This window comes from Diadema antillarum, unplaced genomic scaffold (assembly GCF_040938485.1).
Source record: "Diadema antillarum isolate AM-2024a unplaced genomic scaffold, OU_Dant_1.0 seq00000053_RagTag, whole genome shotgun sequence".
In the NCBI taxonomy this organism is placed as follows: domain Eukaryota; kingdom Metazoa; phylum Echinodermata; class Echinoidea; order Diadematoida; family Diadematidae; genus Diadema; species Diadema antillarum.
In genome coordinates this window covers 1,921,794-1,942,731 of record NW_027271161.1, presented here as the reverse complement: position 1 = coordinate 1,942,731, position 20,938 = coordinate 1,921,794, and the positions used below count along the sequence as shown (strand labels likewise).

Below are 20,938 nucleotides of genomic sequence, written 5' to 3'. Positions count from 1 at the left end.
AAAGAGAGCACTGTTTCATGAATGTGTTGAAAGCAAGCACACAATATCCCAAAACGTGGACATATTAGATAAATGATGAAAAGGTCAACTGTGTCCGATGTTGGGGGTATGTATAGGACGACCTTTCAAGGTTTTTCAGAAGTCTCAGCTGCTACTACCGCCCATTCCACTTAGTGGGGTGGCTTAGTGACAAATATATTGATAATCGTGACACGCCGGACAAAAGTGTCATTTTTTCCTCAGACATTTGTATATATATGTGGATCAAAATTAGGGGGTGCTCCAAGAAATCCGCTAACAGAAAAAATGAGAAAATGCCCTTAATTTGTACATAACAATAACGTCTGAATTCAAAGACTATACACAGGGCATTCGCCAGGTTTCTGTACAATGCAATGCAATGTACACGGTTGCTAGTCTTAAAATTCAGACCCATAATATGACATATTATGTGCATGTTTACAGTAATACACCATTTTTACTGGTTTTCCTGTGGTAACATGTGGTTAGTCTGTGTTGCAGACCTGAGGGAGGTGTGTTGGAATAGTCCAGTTTTCTTAAGCACCTTTTCATTAGATAATTAGATATAATTTCTGGTAAAGGATTTTTTTAGTACTGTCTACCTCCTGTAGAGAAATGGCAAAGAGTGACATGTTACTCTGGCTCAGATACTTTAAATCTTGGGCAATGACTGAGCAAGGTGTAGGACTATGTCACAGCTCATTTTTTTCTCCCAGAACTACTACTTTACCAGTAGAAGAGCTGCATATCCCATTGAGAACTTAAGATTTTGGGTATTGCCCTACATATTTCCTAACAAATTTAACCCGTTTCCTCCAAGATTGTGTGAATTCCATAGGTTTAGCGCAGGGATTACCTGGTTCCCGTAAGCAATTTTTATAGTCTGCACTTCCCCTCTCTATATGTTTCTTATTTCTCATGGGGGGTATTCAAATGTTTAAAAAGGTTAAAAGTTTGTTTTCATAGATGAAGTTGAATTTAGACAATTTGAATATTTTTAAAAATATATTGATATTTGTAATTTCACTCATAAAGACTTAAAGCGGTTTGAATATTTTTGGTCTGATAGCTATGTATAGACATGTTATTAAAAAGTAAAAGCAATGTTTGATTGGTTCACATTATCCAAAGAGGGTGGGATGTAGTTGGCTGGTGAACAAAGTCTATGGGGAAGTTTAAAAAGTTGATAGAAATAAAACAAAATCGGCTTAGAGCAGAATCTAAATCACAATATAATATGACAAAATTCCCGACCCCAAAGGCGGTTGATTCTATGATGCTTTATGTCAAAATACATTCCACCCAAAATACATGTGATTGATAGGAGGAAAAAGTATAGTACATTAAAAACAATATCGTTCAACTAACCCCATTAGTCCAGCAGCATAATAAAATGATTGTTAAGTTTTATCGCCTTGTCAATTGAGAATGATGTTACATAATGACAATTATCAAAGTCAGCTAGATCTACTAGTATATCAAGAAACCAAAAAGAAGGGGTGGGGTGGGGTGGGGAGAGAAGAATGAAGTAAGTTATTAGTATCTGTAGTTTTGGTTTTCAGTATATTCATTTTAATTTCCTTAATTTCCGTTAGGTCATCATGAATTGGAGCATTTGTGTACTAGTAATCTGCCAGGAACAAACACAAGAAAAACTCCAAGGTCCTATATATACACTTTTGGGAGAGTGACTTGAAAAAAATGTTCAGGATATCACATTTTATGCATAATATGTGTAGGTCTAGGGGCATTTCATGAAGCATTTTGTCCGACAAGTTGTCGGACAAATTTGCTCTCTGCCAATCAGATGCAAGGATTTCTGTAGTTTGTAACAGTTTGTCAGAAAAAATATCTGACTAAACTGCTTCATGAAATGCCCCCCTGTTGTATCACAAGACATCCTAACATATACAGTTTTTGCAATCAAAGCAAACATATAAAGAGATATCAGTATTTTTCTCATCAAAGCGTAAATGCGGACGGTTTAGTCTGGAAACATGTTATCATAGAAATATTGTTCACATTTTGTGTTATTAACAATACTTAACATTGATTATACAGATTCATTTTTTTTACAGAGGTTCTTTCTATCCGTAACTCACACTTAAGAATAATTTTCAAGCACTAATTTTGGGTTTTTGCCTTTTATTATCCACAAAAAGGAGGACTCAATGCATAAAAGGTGTATGCTTTATTTTTGGAAAATGTTGAGGAGATCAGGAAAATTATATATATTGATGTAGATTTTGGACCTGAAGGAGCAGTTGAAGCATTTTTAAGAAACAATGCCTTGTGGCATCGTTCTTATCATCAAAAATTAATAATGACAAACTCAAATGAAAATTGGAGGGGGGAAGAAAAGACGAACATTATGACATGAGACAGCTTGGTAAAGATTAAACGCTAAAATAGACAATGCAGCCTCTTTTCTCAGTTCATGCTTATTCAGAGTGTGTGCTTTCTTTCCAGTACTGGTATTATTATTTAGATAGGTTAGGGGAATCCCTTTGAATTGTGTGATACATCATTTTAAAGCTTACAGCCTGCTCTTTCAGAATCTGTCCTTAAAGGACAAGTTCACCTTCATAAACATAAGGATTGAGAGAATGCAACAATATTAGTAGAACACATCAGTGAAAGTTTGAGGAAAATTGGACAATCGATGCAAAAGTTATGAATTTTTAAATTTTTTGTGTTGGAACCGCTGGATGAGGAGACTACTACAGCTTGTGAGTCATATGCGTACAACAGTATAAAGAAAATGTAAAGAAAATTCAACGTATTTTCACTTTTTTCGCATAATAAAAGAGCACTTGACTTGCCTCTTTCTAAAGGCAGGGGGAATAATATTACCCATAACATATGTCGGTAACGAGTCGGGGGAATGTGTACTTTTTTCAAAGGATGAAATTTTTGTGAAATTCTCTTTATATTTTCCTTATATTGCTGTACGCATGTGACATCTAAGTTATACACACACTGCAGTAGTCTTCTCATCCAGCGGTTACTGCACAAAAACTTCAAAAATTCATAACTTTTAAACGGATTGTCCGATTTTCCTCAAACTTTCAATGATGTGTTCTACTAATATTGCTACATTCTCTCAATCCTTATGTTTATAAAGGTGAACTTGTCCTTTAAAGGACAAGTCCACCTTCACACGTGGATTCAGTGAATACAACAATATTAGTAGGACACATCACTGAAAGCTTGGAAAAAATCGTACAATCCGTTCAAAAGTTATGATTTTTTAAGGTATCTGCACAGTTGCGGCTGGATGAAAAGACTACCACAGTGTATGATGTCACATGCGCACATTCTAAGGAAAATAAAATGAGAATTTCACAAAACCATACTTTTTGAATAAAGTTCACATAGTTTCTTTGACTTGCTACTGACGTATGTCAAGGGTAATATTATTCCCCCTGCCTTCTGAAAGAGAAGTCGAGTATCCTTTTGTAAGCGAAAATAATTTATGTTGAATTTTCTTTATTCATTCTTTATATCGTTGTACACATGTGACATTACAAGGTATAGTAGTCTTCTCATCCAGCCTCGACTGCATGAGCAGAAACTTCCAAAATTCATAACTTTAGAACGGACTGTCCAATTTTCCTCAAACTCTCACTGATGTGTTCTACTACTGTTGCTGCATTCACTCAACCCACATGCTATAAAGGTGACAAATCTTTGTCTGGCGACTTTTTTGTTGATCAATTATACCAACCTTGATGGAAATCTCTTCAAATTCATAAGTTCTGAAGTCTCCTTTAAGTTTAACCAAAATCTATATATGTAGTTGCCATGGCAACATACCACTTAACACTAATGAAAAGTATTTCAAACCTCTATACATCCCGTCGATCAGTTGTACCTATTCAAATGGAATCTCTTCCAAACTGGAAAATAGCCTCCTGTTACTAACTTCAATTAAAAACCCTAGTTTTGGGTTGCCATGGCAACGCACAAATCAACAATTATATTTGACCCCTGGTTTATACTCTTGCTACCTTCTATACAACGTTCATATCAAATTTTGTGAAAATTGAATCTTCCTACCTGGAGAAATAAACAAAAACATGATTTTTAGAAAAAGTTCATTGACCTTTGACCTTTGACCTTTGGAAAAGTCACTCCAAATTCAATCAAAATATTTTACTTGTTCTCAATATTCTTCCTGCCAAGTTTTATCCAGATTGGATATTCCTGACCTGAGAAATAGCCAAAAAACCTATTTCACAAATAAAGGTCATTGACCTTTGACCTCTGACCTCCTTCCCAGCATCAATTTTCTTGGAGCACCCTATTTTTTGAGAAGGTACATCATGAAGTACCTTTGGCGAAAAAATCATGCTTTTGTCCGCCGTGTCACGATAATTTCACTAAGCCACCCCACTAACTGTACCGTATGTTATAATCACTCAGTCACGCAAGCTTAGGTACAACAAATACAGTCGTAGAGCAGAAAAGAGAGCATTGTTTCATGAATGTGTTGAAAGCAAGCGCACAATATCCCAAAACGTGGACATATTAATGATGAAAAGGTCAACTGTGTCCGATGTTGGGGGTATGTATAGGACGACCTTTCAAGGTTTTTCAGAAGTCTCAGCTGCTGCTGCTGCTGCTGCAGCCCATTCCACTGTAGAAACTCCGCGTTCTGATGCTGCAAGAGCAGCTACGTGGCAGCGCACGTTGCTTTGATGCGGGAGAGGGAGAGACAGCAGGGACGCCGACGCAGGAGATGGCGGGTTCGTCCATGAATCGAGAGGGGTTTTTTGTTTTTTTTTTTTTCCTTTTTTTTTCGGGCAGTACGAAACGCTGTTCCAAGTGTTACAGCGTGAATCGAAGGGGGATTATGTCAGATACATCTGAATTGACCGTGAGCTCTTCACCCAGCTCCTGCTCCGAATGACCTCTCGAATAACCACGGGACCAAGGTCAGTGTCTTCATTTCTGCCATAATAAATGCTTATTTTTGCTTTATATATGTTTGTCTTATCATTTTAGGAATGCTAATTAATCCAGCAATATCAATGTCTCTATCTTGCTTATTTTTTAGATATGGCACACAATTGCATTGGTATTCAATAGTAGCATACTGTGCTAGTTTGAGCATCCTTAGTTAAGAAAAGGGAATGGTTTATAAGCGAAAAATCATACCAATGGACATGCCATTGCAATGTATTATGTTTCAGGAGTCGCCGCCCTGTGGAGCCTGGCCTGAAGCTGGCCATCACCCTTCGCTTCTTGGCAACGGGGAACAGCTAAAGGTCCCTCGCCTACAACTTCCGGGTGGAACACAACAGCATATCCATGTTTGTGCCGGAGGTCTACACCGCCATCTACGAGGAAGATACGGAGGAGATAATAATTATTATATGTGTTCACCATGCCCTCAACACTAAGGATGAGTGGAAAACCGTCGCCTGCCAGTTTGGAACGCAATGGAACTTTCACTACTGTTGAGGGGCTATCGACGGGAAACACATCGCCATCAAGAAACCCAAGAAAAGTGGATCCCTCTACTTCAACTACAAGCGCTTCTTTTCAATGGTGCTCCTGGTCGTCATGGATGACAACTATTCCTTCTTGTGGTGCAAGGTGGCAGCCAACGGCTCCTCCTCAGATGCGGGTGTGTTCAATCAGTCCACCCTCCGGAGGAGGGAGGACAACACCATTGGATTCCCAGCTCTGCATCCACTTCCAGGCAACGACTGGGACTTTCCCTACTTAATGGTTGGAGATGATGCCTTTCCCCTGCGAAAGTGGCTCACGAAGCCATACAGTAGCCGTTGCATGACCCACAAAGAGAAGGTGATGAACTATCGGACCTCTCAGACCCGTCGTGTGGTGGAGAGTGGTTTTGGGTTATGTGCTCACTGGGGGCGGTGCCTACATCAAGACGTGGTATTACTTGCCTTGATGCGGGGCCTTGATGCAGGAGAGGGAGAGGCAACAGGGACACCACGATGCAGGAGCTGGAGGGTTCACCCATGGATCGAGAGGAGGGGATGCTAGTTTGAGCACCCTTAGTTAAGAAAAGGGAATGGTTTACATGTGTACGCGAATATCATACCAATGGACATGCCATTGCAATGTATTATGTTTCAGGAGTTGCCGCCCTATGGAGCCTGGCCTGAAGCTGGCCATCGCTTCTTGAGTGGAAAACCGTCGCCTGCCAGTTTGGAACGCAATGGAACTTTCACTACTGTTGAGGGGCTATCGACGGGAAACACATCGCCATCAAGAAACCCAAGAAAAGTGGATCCCTCTACTTCATCTACAAGCGCTTCTTTTCAATGGTGCTCCTGGTCGTCATGGATGACAACTATTCCTTCTTGGGTGCAAGATGGCGGCCAACGGCTCCTCCTCAGATGCGGGTGTGTTTAATCAGTCCACCCTCCGGAGGAGGGAGGACAACACCATTGGATTCCCAGCTCCGGATCCACTTCCAGACAACGACTGGGACTTTCCCTACTTTACGGTTGGAGATGATGCCTTTCCCCTGCGAAAGTGGCTCATGAAGCCATACAGTTGCCGTTTCATGACCCACAAAGAGAAGGTGATGAACTATCGGACCTCTCAGACCCGTCGTGTGGTGGAGAATGGTGTTGGGTTATTTGCTCACCGGGGGCGGTGCCTATATCACGACTTGATATTACTTGCCTTGATGCGGGACCTTGATGCGGGAGCAGAAAAGGTAACAGGGATACCGACGCAGGAGATCGATAGGAGACTTTTCGGGCAATACGATCGAAACACTGTTTCAAGAGCTAGAGCGTGAATCGAGGGGGGACTATATGGAATACCTCTTAATTGACTCCGAGCTCTCCGAGTGACCCCGCGAATAACTAAGGGCCTATGGTGTCTTCATTCCTGTCATAATAAATGCTTGGGTTTGCTTTATATTTGGTTTAAAATTTTGTCTTATCATTTTAAGAATATTAATTCAGTAATACATGTATTAATGTCTCTATCTTGGTTATTTTTTAGATATGGCAATATTGCATTGGTCGTCAATAGCAGTATAGATACTGTGCTAGTTTGAGCCCCCTTAAGAAAACGGAATGGTTAAGGTAAAAGTGAAAAATCATACTAACGGACATGCCATTGCAATGTACTATGTTTCAGGAGTCGCCGCCCTTTGGAGCCTGGCCTGAAGCTGGCCATCACCCTTCGCTTCTTGGCGACAGGGAACAGCTAAAGGTCCCTCGCATACGACTTCCCGGTGGCACACAACAGCATATCCATGTTCGTGCCAGAGGTCTGCACTGCCATCTACAAGGAAGATACGGAGGAGATAATTATATGTGTTCACCATGCCCTCAACAAGGGAAGAGTGGAAAACTGTCGCCCGCCAGTTTGGAACGCAATGGAACTTTCACCACTGTTGTGGGGCTATCGAAAGGGAAACGTATCGCCATTAAGAAACAGAATAAAAGTGGATCGCTCTATTACAACTAAAAGCGCTTCTTTTCAATGGTGCTACTGGCCGTCATGGATGCTACCTATTCTGTCTTGTTGTGCAAGGTGGGGGCCAACACAACTGGATTCCTAGCTTCGGATCCAATTCCAGACAACGACCGGGACTTTCCCTACTTCATCGTTGGAGATGATGCATTTCCCCTGCGAAAGTGGCTCATGAAGCCATACAGTCGCCGTTGCATGGTCGACCCACAAAGAGAGGGTGAAGAACTATCGGACCTCACGGGCCCGTCGTGTGGTGGAGAATGGGTTTTGGTTATTGAATCACCGGGGGCGGTGCTTATATATAGCAGTTGGAGCCTGCCAATGTGATTCGTGCTGCAGCTGACCCCTTCTTCAGTTGCTTCTCAGGCATCTTCCGGGTGGCACACAACAGCATATCCACGTTCGTGCCGGAGGTCTTCACCGCCATCTACGAGAGATGGAGGAGATGTTCACCATCATGCCCTCCACACAGGATGAGTGGAAAACCGTCGCCCGCCAGTTTGGAACGCAATGCAACTTTCACCACTGTTGTGGGGCTATTGGCGGAAAACACATTGCCATCAAGAAACCCAAGAAAAGTGGATCGCTCTATTACAACTAAAAGCGCTTCTTTTCAATGGTGCTACTGGCCGTCATGGACACTAACTATATGTTCCTTCTTGTGGTGCAAGATGGAGGCCAAGGGCTCCTCCACAGAATGAATAACATAATGAATATCAGAGAGTTCGCACTTCAGAAAGCCACAAAGGATAAATGTAAGGTGCAGAAAGTATATACAACATGCAGGCTCATTCGTAAGAAGCGCTATGGTCTTCAACACCAATTTGCTCTCCTTCCAAAAACACACTACGCAGCAAGACAAATACACAGCTACATAAATCTGGTTCAGTTCAGACGTCTGTCTCAGCTGAAATCAAGAAGTTTCCATTTCCCAGGAATTTCCAGAATGGCAGCTTTGAAAGCCCTTGGAAACTGGTTGCAGATATCGGCTGAGTGGGAGCACTTATGGCACAGATTGCAACAGCTGGGAAAGCAAACTCTTTCTAGAAAGCGGAACACATTGCTGATATGAGAAGGGCCCACCAAAGTTTAGCTAATGCACTACCGCACAGATCATTCAGAACATCGTGTCTATGAAAAGTATCTCCTGGCAGGATATGAAGAGAAAACAGTGGAAGTCGAAGAATAGTGGAATCATGATAATCGACAACAAACCAGTCCCCAGTTTCACTCGTGGGCAACTGTGACGAACTGGAGCTTGTTCCTTGCGACAGACATCCTACACGATGTATAAATATGCTCTGTAATAAGGGAGGTGAGATAATTTCCCCTGCTCTAACAGAGGTCAGTGGTAGCCATATGGTTTTACTGTACGATCTTCATTACATGAACAACGCTAGATGAACCACTGTTCATCTCATTGGAGAGACATGGCTGAACTATATGGCAATGAAACACCCAGAGGCAGCCAAGCAGTTCAATGCTGGTAAACTTCCGAGTAAAAGAAGACACAATGGGTGTTATCTCCTGTTGCGATTGACCACGCTCATAAGCAGAGTAATGCCTACATCGGGGCTCCACACTAACTTACTACGAAATACATCTACTACATACATTTGTAGTATAGAACCAAGGATATTGTTTGATCATGATGGCAAAACGGTCTCTCACATGAGAAAAAGATGCACCATTTCTACCAACAGGGAAGTATTGCAAGTTTTGATCTTGAGGTGGTAAAACGTACCGTATCCACACAAAGATCGTCACAGCAACTTTTTAGTTGTTTTTGAATGTGTGCAATATGTTTATATTGCAATGTCTGTCGACCTACATTCCCTATTTTAAAGTTTTCATTTGTATAATACTATTTCCTTCATTTATTATATTATGCATGCATGTTCAATAATTTGTATTCTATATGAAATTTTTTGTTTACACATTTCAAACGTAAGTTTACATTAATTTTTCCTTCTTTATAATGCCACCTGCATTCTCATTTCGTTATTTCATGATATATTCAATGATTACTTTTTATTTATTTAAGTTTCTTTATACTTTTGTTACATCAAAGACCTCACATCTCTTGCATGATAATTTGTTAGCTGGTTTGCAGTTTATATTTTATTGCAAGATTCTTAAATGCTGACATATTGATTATTTGTAAAGTTATTCTACATGTATATGATATTTAGCCCCTGAGCTCTGATGTACGACATGAATAAATAAACCTTTCAATTAAAAAAAATAATACAAAGAATATGTTATCTTGTATTTGGAAGATGCCAAAAAGTGTATTCTTCATCATGTAAGTTTATGATCATTGGTCATGTATATTTTTAGCTAGCTGTGAGCAAGATGGGTATTGATGTCAGACTTTAAACAGTGTTAGGGTTTAATGTTCACAGGCAAGCAGCATTAAACAATTGTCATGAAGCACAGTTAATGTATTTTTCATAGCATTTCAGTGACCATTACAGGATTATAAGGATTATACTTGCCTAAGCTTTCTACAACCGTGTCTGTACATCTTTACTAGTTGAAATGGTAGCTGATATCTCGATTATGGCCAAGATCTTTGCAAGAAGGCCATTCCATTTATACCGTTTTGAGAGTCTTAATTGATTTAGTTTGTCATGCATGTACATGTATGTTACATATATTTTGCCTAATTAGTACAATGGAGATGGTAGAGCTGCTGGTCTTACTGAGAACCCACAAGCCCTTCGACGCTGGATGGTAGCAGGACCAGAAGCTGCCAGGATAATCGAAATGGTGACATGGCAGTACACCAAGGCGACAATCCACATACAGTGTACTACAGTGCACTCCCGTTACAACGAACACGGTTATAACGAAATTTCGTTATAACGAAGTAAATCTTCTGGTCCCAAAATTATCACCATCAAAGTCTATGGTACAAAGTTCGCTTATAACGAACACGGTTATAGCGAAATTTCCGTTTTAACGAAGTCTTTTCCGAGGGCCACAGACAAAGAAAAACAAAAGAAATGTGCTCCGTTATAACGAAATGTGAATTGCTTTCGAAAATATGTAGCGGAACAAGCATTTATAGCGTCTCTGCATGTGTGAACGCTTCACACCACTGTGTGTCCGCTCCTTGTGTCACGCACAGTTTCTGAGGGGACCTTGCGTTTATTATTGTAATACAGTTATCCCATCACATTTCACATAGCTTTCTTGGACAGTGTATGATGAGTATTCAGCAAACATGATATGATATGTAAACGTGGTTTCCTAGTTTTAGTTATAATATTGTATTTATTCGGTTATAACGAAATTTCGTTATAACGAAAGAAAACTGCCGGTCCCGAGCATTTCGTTATAACGGGAGTGCACTGTACATCATCGCGAGCAGACACCAAGTGTATATCTATGATTTAGTGAAGATGTCAGTGCCCTGGTCAGTGTGATTGAAGATCGTGGATATCCCTTGAATATAAGAAGATGAGTACAAACACTTCTCAACCTCCTCGGCAGACCACAGCAAAGAGTAACAAATCATACAGACGTAAGGGCAATCCATTAAAGTGTGAGCAAGATTGGCCAAGACCAGTTCGAAACATTCACTACATGTCTTGTAGAACGATCAACATCCACCAATACAGTACTGCCAATTATAAATAACAAAATGAAACTGTTCAAAATTCTACAAAACTAAATGGAAGCAAAGTAGGGGGCAAACGGCCTCACTAAAACAATGATGTTGCACTCTTCTCACAATACCTACATTAGCTACCAGATGTAAGATGGGAATTTTGAGCCCAGACAGCTCCCATTCTTATGTGATCACCCCCTCCTATCTCTACCATCTCATGCTCCTCTTTACTTATTGGTTGATTTACTGAATTAGACTCTTCCACTTTATTAGAGTCGTCCATTTTATTTATGTCTATGGGTTGTAGATAATATGAATATATATTGATATTATTATTACAGTATTATTTACATATGTAAATATTGTTTATGTAAATTTATGTAAATTATGTTCAATCGGAAGTTTGCTGAGTTGAGTTTAGGGCGAGTTACTTTCAGAATAAATCAGAGCACTACCAGACTTCATCGACTTCAGTTTGTCTTATTTGCGTCATCTCAGTTCTCTCATGATTAAGTTATCTCCCCTTTTACAAACAGATTTAAGTTACAGGACTAAGCATATATCCAATTTTTTTTTTTCAACATTAATTTCAATACGGTACGACTGGTGGCAAAACCAACACGCTAACTACTGACTGGTTGTGATTGGTGGTAGGCATATTGAGCTTCAGTGGACAAGGCAAGAAAACGTAATGGGCATTGGGTGGACATTCCCAGAACTTTTTTAATACCAATGCACTAAAATTGTTTCACACACCAAGTGACATTCCAGAATGTGTTTTGAGGTCCACAGAAATATTTGTCATCCTGCATGCTCAGTGACAGAAAAAGCACATGCACAGACATAGTTAAGTCTAGGTGAAAACTCTTTGCAGAGAGAAGCAATGTGAAAAAGATTTCCACAACCTCCATGCAGCATTGGTGCAACATGTTACGAGAGCAGTCTACCAGGGTGGACACATCAGTGACCAACCCCAACTGACAACTCCTGTTCTCCTTCTCCAACCAACACTATATGCATTGTAGGGCTGGATAAAGTCAGAAAATGGTCTCTATGAACTAAAGTAGATACCTGTGCCCGAAGTCTGGCTTCTCTATGGATGCGACTTAGGCTGCATACCATGCTTGCTTGTGATAACATTACAATCTTTTCAAATCCTACATTAACTTTAGCCACAGCATATAATGTGTAGCATCATTATGCTTGCCAGTAACACCATATTCAATACATGGGTCAATTAAGGTAATTTTATGGTAAATTGACAGAACAAATTGACATAATTGTACACTTTTTTTGAAAACTGGTCTTTTAAAGTACAAAAAAAAAAAATTAGAATTGATGCTTGTTTTTTGCTGTCTTTATTTGAATTAACATAATACTGTACTTTAAATATTGTTTACTAACAGCCTCCACTCAATAGGCTGAAATCAGAACATCTAAACAAATAATTTGTTTCTTTTATTTAAACATCATAATTTCATTGTAGATGATATGATGGTTGTACAGTCTGCTTCTTCTGGAATTAGCAAATTTTTTAAGAAAAAAAAATGGCAGCAATTTTGAAAAATGACTGCCCTGGCCAATGAGAGTACGTGTACAAATTAAGATGGCCCGTTGTCATAATCTGTGTTATCAAGGTGACAGTGAAGCCTGAGCAGCATCAAATGGCAGAGCAGTATGCTACATTACTATTATTGAGTCAGAACAAAAGCTATTGTCAACTCTGCTTGTTGTGGGTGTGCTGCAGTGCAAGGTTTTCTTCCCCTTCTCTTTTTCTTTGTGCTTTCTTATTCTTTTCTTCTCTTTTAAAGCGTACATGATAACATTAACAAATTATTGTATTTGCAATGACCCAGTAGATAATTGTATGTTATGCAATGGGTAAGTGTGTTTTAATGTTTTACATCTGGTTGATTTGTTGATTTTTGTCATCTGAAAGTATTACATGTAGTTTGTTTTTGTTAAGTTGTTTATAGTTATACCCAAATGTAAAATGATTAAATCATTTGGTACATGAAGCTAATGAATAAGTAACAAAACAAACAATCAAACAAAAAATTACTTTTACCAGTCAAACTACAATGCATTTTGGTGCCCAGGTCTAGACCAAACGTGTCTGTCCAGTTTATTCGGGGACTTTTCGTTTATTAACAGTATTGACAGGTCTGACCCACGATATGTCAATGAAATTGCAGCCCAAACATTCTTAACATAAAGGGGATACCTGAGAACTCACTTTCTATTATGTTGGGTCATCAGTATGGTTTATAGTAGAGCAGATAAGCCGAAAAATTGTGCAAAATTTGACTAAAGCATGAAACTTTCACCAGTGTTAGTACATGTTATAAGATTCATTTTAAGATCGGGAGGTAAGTCTGAATTGACCTCTGATGACCTCCAAAGGTCAATGACCTCAAAATTTGATAAAAATTGATATTTTGCGTCATTGATTAATGTTAAATATGATAACGATGTACTAAAGACTAATTTTTCTTACAGTGGAATTGTCTTCATGTTCCATAGAACCCTGACAGGTTTACCTTTGACCTCTGATGACCTGCAGAGGTCAATGACCTCAAAATATCAGAATATTGATATTTTGTCATTGATTAATGATAAACACGGCAATGATGTACTAAAACCATTTTTTTAACAGTGGAATTGCCTCAATGTTCCGCAGATCCTTGACAGGTTTTTAGCTTTGACCTCTAATGACCTCCAGAGGTCAATGACCTCAAATTATCAGAATTTTGATATTTGGTGCAATTGGTTGATGATAAACATGATAACGATGTCCTAAACATTCATTTGTGTTACAACTGAATCGTTTTCCTATTCCTCAGATCAAGGGAAATTATTTACACGTCTCTGCCTTTGACCGCCGAGGACTGTGACAGGTCAATGACCTCAAAATATCAAAATATTGATATTTGATGTATATTCAATGGTTAACTGTATACCTGGTGTGCAATTATGCATTATGCTATTAGCATTTATGCTACTAGAAGTGTCTTCTCATCCCACAGAACATTGGTCATTACAGTACCCTATATATATCCAACTTTGACCTCCAAGGACAATGTGAGGTCAGACTTTTAGAATATCAAAATTTGTGTAGGATTGCAAATATTGATGTTTGGCTTCATTGGTTTAATCCTGAATGTTTAATCATGTACAAATCACGCCTTGACGTTATAATCAAAGTATATGTATGCATATTCCACAAAGCATTGGTTCATAGTAACAGGTCTCAGGAATGTGAGCGGTCAATTATATACTTCAGAAATGAAGCTTACGTGTCTTCATCAGTGATGGCAGTGACCTCAAATATAATATTTATGTTTGGGTTAGTTATGCAGACTAGCTTGCATGAAATTATGTGCAACATTATTCAATTTGCACTGGACAAAATCTGTACGCTTAAACATGGAAGGTGGGGAGAGGAGTACCATATTTTGGGTTGATGCTTAATAGTTTGTGAACAGGCATATGGCAAACTAAGTCCCTTGAACTGGATGAAAGGGTGACAGATGCTAACTAGAAAACAACAGGCCCATCTCATCAGGTGTACGTCACAAGTCAAACAACCCGAGTCGTACAGCCCATGAGTCACGCAGCCCACGAGTCACATCCCGTGACCTAAACACTAGATGAACAAGGTCAATGAGCTCAACATCAAATATAATAGGCCCACAAGCTGTGCGGTCCGCGAGCCCGACACTCGAGGAAAACAAGGCCCACGAGATTAATATGTATTACATCAGAAAGCTTAATCTATTCAGTGTAGGTCTTGTGGACCTCCCCCTCCCCCCATGTGTCGGACCCTTATGGGCCTGGTTTGCCTCTACTATAAGCAGGGCTCGACACTAACGGTGGCCCGGTGGCCCAGGGCCACCAAAAACGCACATCGGGCCACCCAAATTTCAGAAATGAAGACTTTGGTGGCCTGATCAGGCCACCAAAAAATGTCGGATGTTTGCCTTTGGGCCACCAAAAATAAAAGTTAGTGTGGAGCCCTGCTATAAGTGTCAAGCTCATGGGCAATGCTACCTAGTTTCGAGCTGGCAGGCCTGTGTCGGTCAGTGTCAAGCTCGTGAGCTGCATGGTTCCGATGAATAACTCATGGTCCTGGAGCATGTAAGTGACGTCATGGACCACTTGGAAAGCGACATACTGTGAGGCATAACATGCATTCCACATGAAGCAACCCTGTGTCTTGCAACTTGCTATATTGTCATCCAATTAAGTTTGGGTCATTACGTCAGGCAATTTTGGGCATTTTTTTAATGACCTCTTTAGGTACCCTCAATTCAAAATAGGAGTGGAACTACTATTTACTCTAATTGTCTTCTTTATGCTCGATACTCCTTAACACTTGGTTGTTTCCAATATGCCGCCATCCGGTTTGCATCCAATGTGTGAATCAGGGTACGCTGACAGCGGGTAATATCACCTGCATGATCCGGTTAAGACTCTCTGCCAGCAAGTGATGATTCAGTGTAACCTGCTGAAATTGGTCTAGATCTATACCCTTGATCTCTTTCAAGACAGGGCAGCATCTGCGTCTTCAGTGAAGCACGCGATCTTCACATGGGATCTCCTCCACGACTAAACTGGATAGACATCCTGAGGTCAGCCCAGCGTTCTTATAGGTGCACAGCCACTGTATGCGATCAGTCATCAGAGTCTTCCAGTGGCAATATCTAAACAGTTTAGGTGAAGGCAACCTTGTCTCTATGATGAGTGCATTGCACATAGAGTACAGGATGCACGAGATGATAGGAAAGCTTCTTTTTGATTCGCGGGATAGGCAACAATCCTTTCTCAGGCAGAGGTTCCGAATTATCGGGTCGTGCTCAGTCTGCACACAGTGAGCTGAACACCATATCAAGTATACGTGTATAATGATTGTGTGTAATGATATGGGAAAAATGCATGGAAAAATCAAAATACATGTTTATGTATTTTACGTGGAATCAGTTCCCGTCTGTTGTCTTGGCAGAAATGCACCAATCTTGCAATGCTGTTGTTTATTATTTTCCCTCTCCATCACGGGTACATATGGAACGTGTTGATCAAAGTTTTTGTGATGTCGGAAAATGCGAGGCTGTATTGCAGGTGGCCTATTGCAGGTGGCCTTCAATTTGTTTTTCACATTATATTGGCATGTGTAACAGACTGTAACTCACCAAGATGCCTCTTGAAATGTTTTGAAAAAAGTTCTGCTTGATTTCACATGAGTGGATGATTATCAGTTGTCTTTCTGCTATCATCTTGTGTGAAACAAACTATTGTTTCTATTCAAAAGATAGCGTGCCAATTAATCTGCACTTACTGTTGGTGCTCTATAGGCCCTATAAGACATTCAAACCCACCTTCAGCCTAGACATTCGTAGGCGTTGTGGTGTAGAGCGGGATCTGAACATCTCTCATGAAGCGAGACTTCTCTTTTCTTTTCTTTTCCCCACTAACAATGTGAAACAAAGATATCCGTAGGCATTGTAGTACAAGATGTAGACGTGGTAGAGCGAGACTCTCTTTTCTTTTCTTTTCTTTTCCCCACTAACAAATAAGTTTAGCAGGAAACAGAAGCATTCGCACATACTGTTTACATTTCCCATCACATGCTTTTAAGGGGCAAATCATTCTAATGTTTGCAGTCTCGTAAACATACTTGTATCTTTAGCGAAAACTGTTCGAGTACGTGGACGGTGATAAGTAGGCCCCTATGAATCACTCTGTAGAGTAAATTATATATGAACCAAATGGTTTCTTTTGAACATGTGTTGTGTTGTAAAGTTCTTGGTAATTCTTTTCCAGGCAAAATGCGTAAATTACATGAAAATTCCGATTTAACAAATCAGACTACATCTCTTGAAATGTCTTAAAATGTAAATGAAAGTAATTCCTCTTAAATGATTACTCTCTTATCTCTCTCTCTCTCTCTCTCTATATATATATATATATACATGTACTGTCCTACTTTAGCGGGGGGGGGGGGGGAGGGTTTGACAAATTGCTGAAATCCGATTTATTGATATTTTCCTGGAAAACAAGGAAAAGTAGAAATTACGCGGTGCGTAATATATGTCCCCGCCGGAAGTAGCATTTAGTAGCAAAATGTACAATATAGGTAAAAAGATGAAGGTCAAAGGTCAAAGAAGTCAAAGGTCAAAATTCTATGTAGAAGTTTTGAAGCCCTCACCTAGTGCCATCACATAAAGCAAACAGAATCGAAATCGGGTTAGAAATGGCGAAGGAGTAGCATTTTGTAGCCAATGTACAATATAGGTAAAAAAATCAAGGTCAAAGGTCAAAGAAGTCAAAGGTCAAAATTCTATGTAGAAGTTTTGAAGCCCTCACCTAGTGCCATCACTTAAAGCAAACGGAATTGAAATCGGGTTACAAATGGCAAAGGAGTAGCATTTTGTAGCAAAATGTACAATATAGGTCAAAAATCAAGGTCAAAGGTCAAAGAAGTCAAAGGTCAAAATTCTGTGTAGAAGTTTTGAAGCCCTCACCTAGTGCCATCACTTAAAGCAAACGGAATTGAAATCGGGTTACAAATGGCAAAGGAGTAGCATTTTGTAGCAAAATGTACAATATAGGTCAAAAATCAAGGTCAAAGGTCAAAGAAGTCAAAGGTCAAAATTCTGTGTAGAAGTTTTGAAGCCCTCACCTAGTGCCATCACTTAAAGCAAACGGAATTGAAATCGGGTTACAAATGGCGAAGGAGTAGCATTTTGTAGCAAAATGTACAATATAGGTCAAAAATCAAGGTCAAAGGTCAAAGAAGTCAAAGGTCAAAATTCTGTGTAGAAGTTTTGAAGCCCTCACCTAGTGCCATCATATAAAGCAAACGGAATCAAAATCGGGTTAGAAATGGCGAAGGAGTAGCATTTTGAAGCAAAATGTACAATATAGGTCAAAGGTCAAGGTCAAAGGTCACAATTGAAATTCTGTATACAAGTTTCAAAGCTCCCATGTAGTGCTATCATATAAAGCAAACAGAATCAAAATCGGGTTAGAAATGGCGAAGGAGTAGCATTTTGAACATTTTGATCACACACGGACGCACACACGGACGGACACACGGACACACGGACACACGGACACACGGACGGACACACACACGTACGGAGCCCGTTTCATAGTCCCCTGCTCGAACTCGTTCGGCGGGGACAAAAAAATATGGCTGAGAAATCAATCCTGTGAGATATGTCATTGCAATCGCCAGCGCAATATTATTTCGTTCATTTATAAGAAATAAATCGCATTTGTCATTTGCTGCCTTTTGCCAGGGTGGGGCGGTACAGGTTTGACAGATCTGCGAGAGCATTATACAGTGTAATTAATATTTCTTCACCGGGGACATGGTGATGTGCACTTTACAATTTCATGTTCAGTTTTCCTAAAGAGTACACCTTAACTGGGGCGGCGGAATTGTGTGTGTGTGTGTGTGTGTGTGTGTGTGTGTGTGTGTGTGTGTGTGTGTGTGTGTTTTTCTAAGTGTGGGGGTGGGGTAGGGCTCCGGGGCAGCGTTTTCGGCAAGGGTCAATGGTTGATTTTTTAATTATGCTTTTTCCGTTTTCAGTATGCACCAGACCAGATTAATAAATAGGACCATCCAATGCTCTCTATAGAACATCATCATGTTTACCATTAATCATGATGTCAAACATCAATATTCTGATAATTTGAGGTCATTTAACTGTCGAGGTCATCAGAGGTCAAAGGTGGAAACCTGCCTGTGCTCTTTGGAATATATGAAGACAACGTCATTATTGTGTAAGTTCCCTAAAACTCCTTACTACTTTCTCCAAGCCGGCGACCAATTATTGTACAGAGGCGGATAGATATTGGATTGGTCTGTCACCTTCTCTCTGTACTGGTCGGGGGTTAAATACTCACATAGACACCGATCATCACCAAAATTTTCAATTTCTGATTAATTCGCCCACTGTCTTTTAGTTTCTTCATTCACTTCTTCTCTGTAACCACTGGTAAAGACTTTATTGTTTCTTGTATATCAAAATGATAAACCAAATGGATATTAGTGTCCTTATGACAACCAACGTCATCATTGTTCTGGGTCGTTGTCCCTGAATTTGTCTTTGGAGTTCCTGTTTGACCCACTACAGTAAACAATAAATGCTAGAATAGAGGGATACATTCTGGCAGGAAGGCCACCTTCCAGCTCAGAGGGTCATTTATGTTTGGGGATCAGAGGGCAAAAACACGTCATCACATTATTCCCCGTAATTTGGCGCGGGGCTCTGGGGATGGAGAGTGCTGACCACTAGCGGGGAAAGTAGCCACTGTCAAACTCATAAATTCCTTTCACCATAGAATTTTCTTGGGAGAGGGGAGTTTGAAAAAAAGGGAACAGCTGGAAGGAATATACTAGTAAACGGTTTTAAAAACTCCAAGAAGAGGAAAATACTTAGCATATAGGCATCACAGGGTGTCTAGGAAAACGACTGCAGTGATCTGTTTTCTTTTACTCTCTATCCTATTCTATTCTATTCTATTCTATTCTATTCTATTTTATCCTTTATTATAAACATGTGCTAGTAGCCATCTGGGCTACAATTGTGTTTGTTTTGTACATCCTCTAAAGATCACCAGAGGTCAAAGGTAGAGCCCTGTCTGTGCTCTTTGGAATATGAAGACAATTTCTTGTAAAACAGATATGCTTGTTTTGTACATCTTAACCATGTTTATCATTAACTAATAACATCACAGATCAATATTATGATACATTTGAGGTCATTGACCTCTAAAGGTCATCAGAGGTCAAAGGTAGAAACCTGTCAATGCCCTGTGGAATCAGAAGAATTGTAGTACAAATGCATATTTAGTGCAGCGTAACCAACGTCTAGGCCTATCTTTCACAAATGCCTTCAAACATCAATATTCTGATATTTGAAGTTCATTGACCTTTGGAGGTCATCAGAGGTCAAATCGGACTTACCTCCCGATCTTAAAATGAATCTCATGGTATGTACTAACACTGGTGAAAGTTTCATGCTTCAGTCAAATTTTGCACAATTCTCATGATTTTGAGGGCTTAACCGCTCTACTATTAATGGTATTGTTTTCATTACATTCTTACTTGTCACTGCATTTACATTTTACATGTAAAACGTAAATGTCATATCTTTTAATGTTTACATTTTACTTGTAATTGTCATTCTGCACATTAGGGTAATTAAAAGTAAACTTCACAAAGTTTCCTTTGAATAGAATTATTTGAATTTCAACATATACATGTATATAAATGTGTTATATATTTTTTATATATATCTATTCATCGATATATTTACTTTATTATTATTTAATTATTCAGTTATTCATCTATGTAGGAGGAAATTCATTCACTTCATCTGATGGTACAAACTGTAATGAAAACAAGGTCCTTGAATCTCACAGCTACCAGTGGAAAGCTCAGTCTTCTGAGTTGAAATACAATATTATTTCTGAGAATATTTGACTGATTGTAATCATTGTTGGTATCAAAAAGTGAATACAGTGTACTGTGACTTTACATCTCACTGTCTGTAAATTGGACTTGACTCGACTTGACTGTGACTTACAGTGACATGAAAAACGAAAACACAACAAAGAAACTTAACAAAAACACAGTAATGCACAAGGTGAGTACCCAAACCCCAAATCAAGTTAACAATCACTGTATTAGCCTGTAGCAATTGTGTTTGGACACAAAACTCTAATACGGATGAAGAATATCTTTGAATGCCTTGCTGGAATTTACAGCTGATGAAGACATATCTGAGAAAATATGACCATATAAAGCAGGTTCACACTTGC

The 20,938-nt window shown here is 39.5% G+C and overlaps 1 protein-coding gene across 1 annotated transcript; it reads left to right on the top strand.

The window, feature by feature from the left end:
• The first annotated feature begins 4,681 nt into the window (after positions 1–4,681).
• LOC139725675 (putative nuclease HARBI1) lies at positions 4,682–6,039 on the top strand. The gene is made up of 2 exons (XM_071636766.1): positions 4,682–4,769; positions 5,489–6,039. Exons 1-2 carry the CDS (start codon positions 4,682–4,684, stop codon positions 6,037–6,039), a joined length of 639 nt encoding a protein of 212 aa, XP_071492867.1.
• Positions 6,040–20,938: the final 14,899 nt, after the last annotated feature.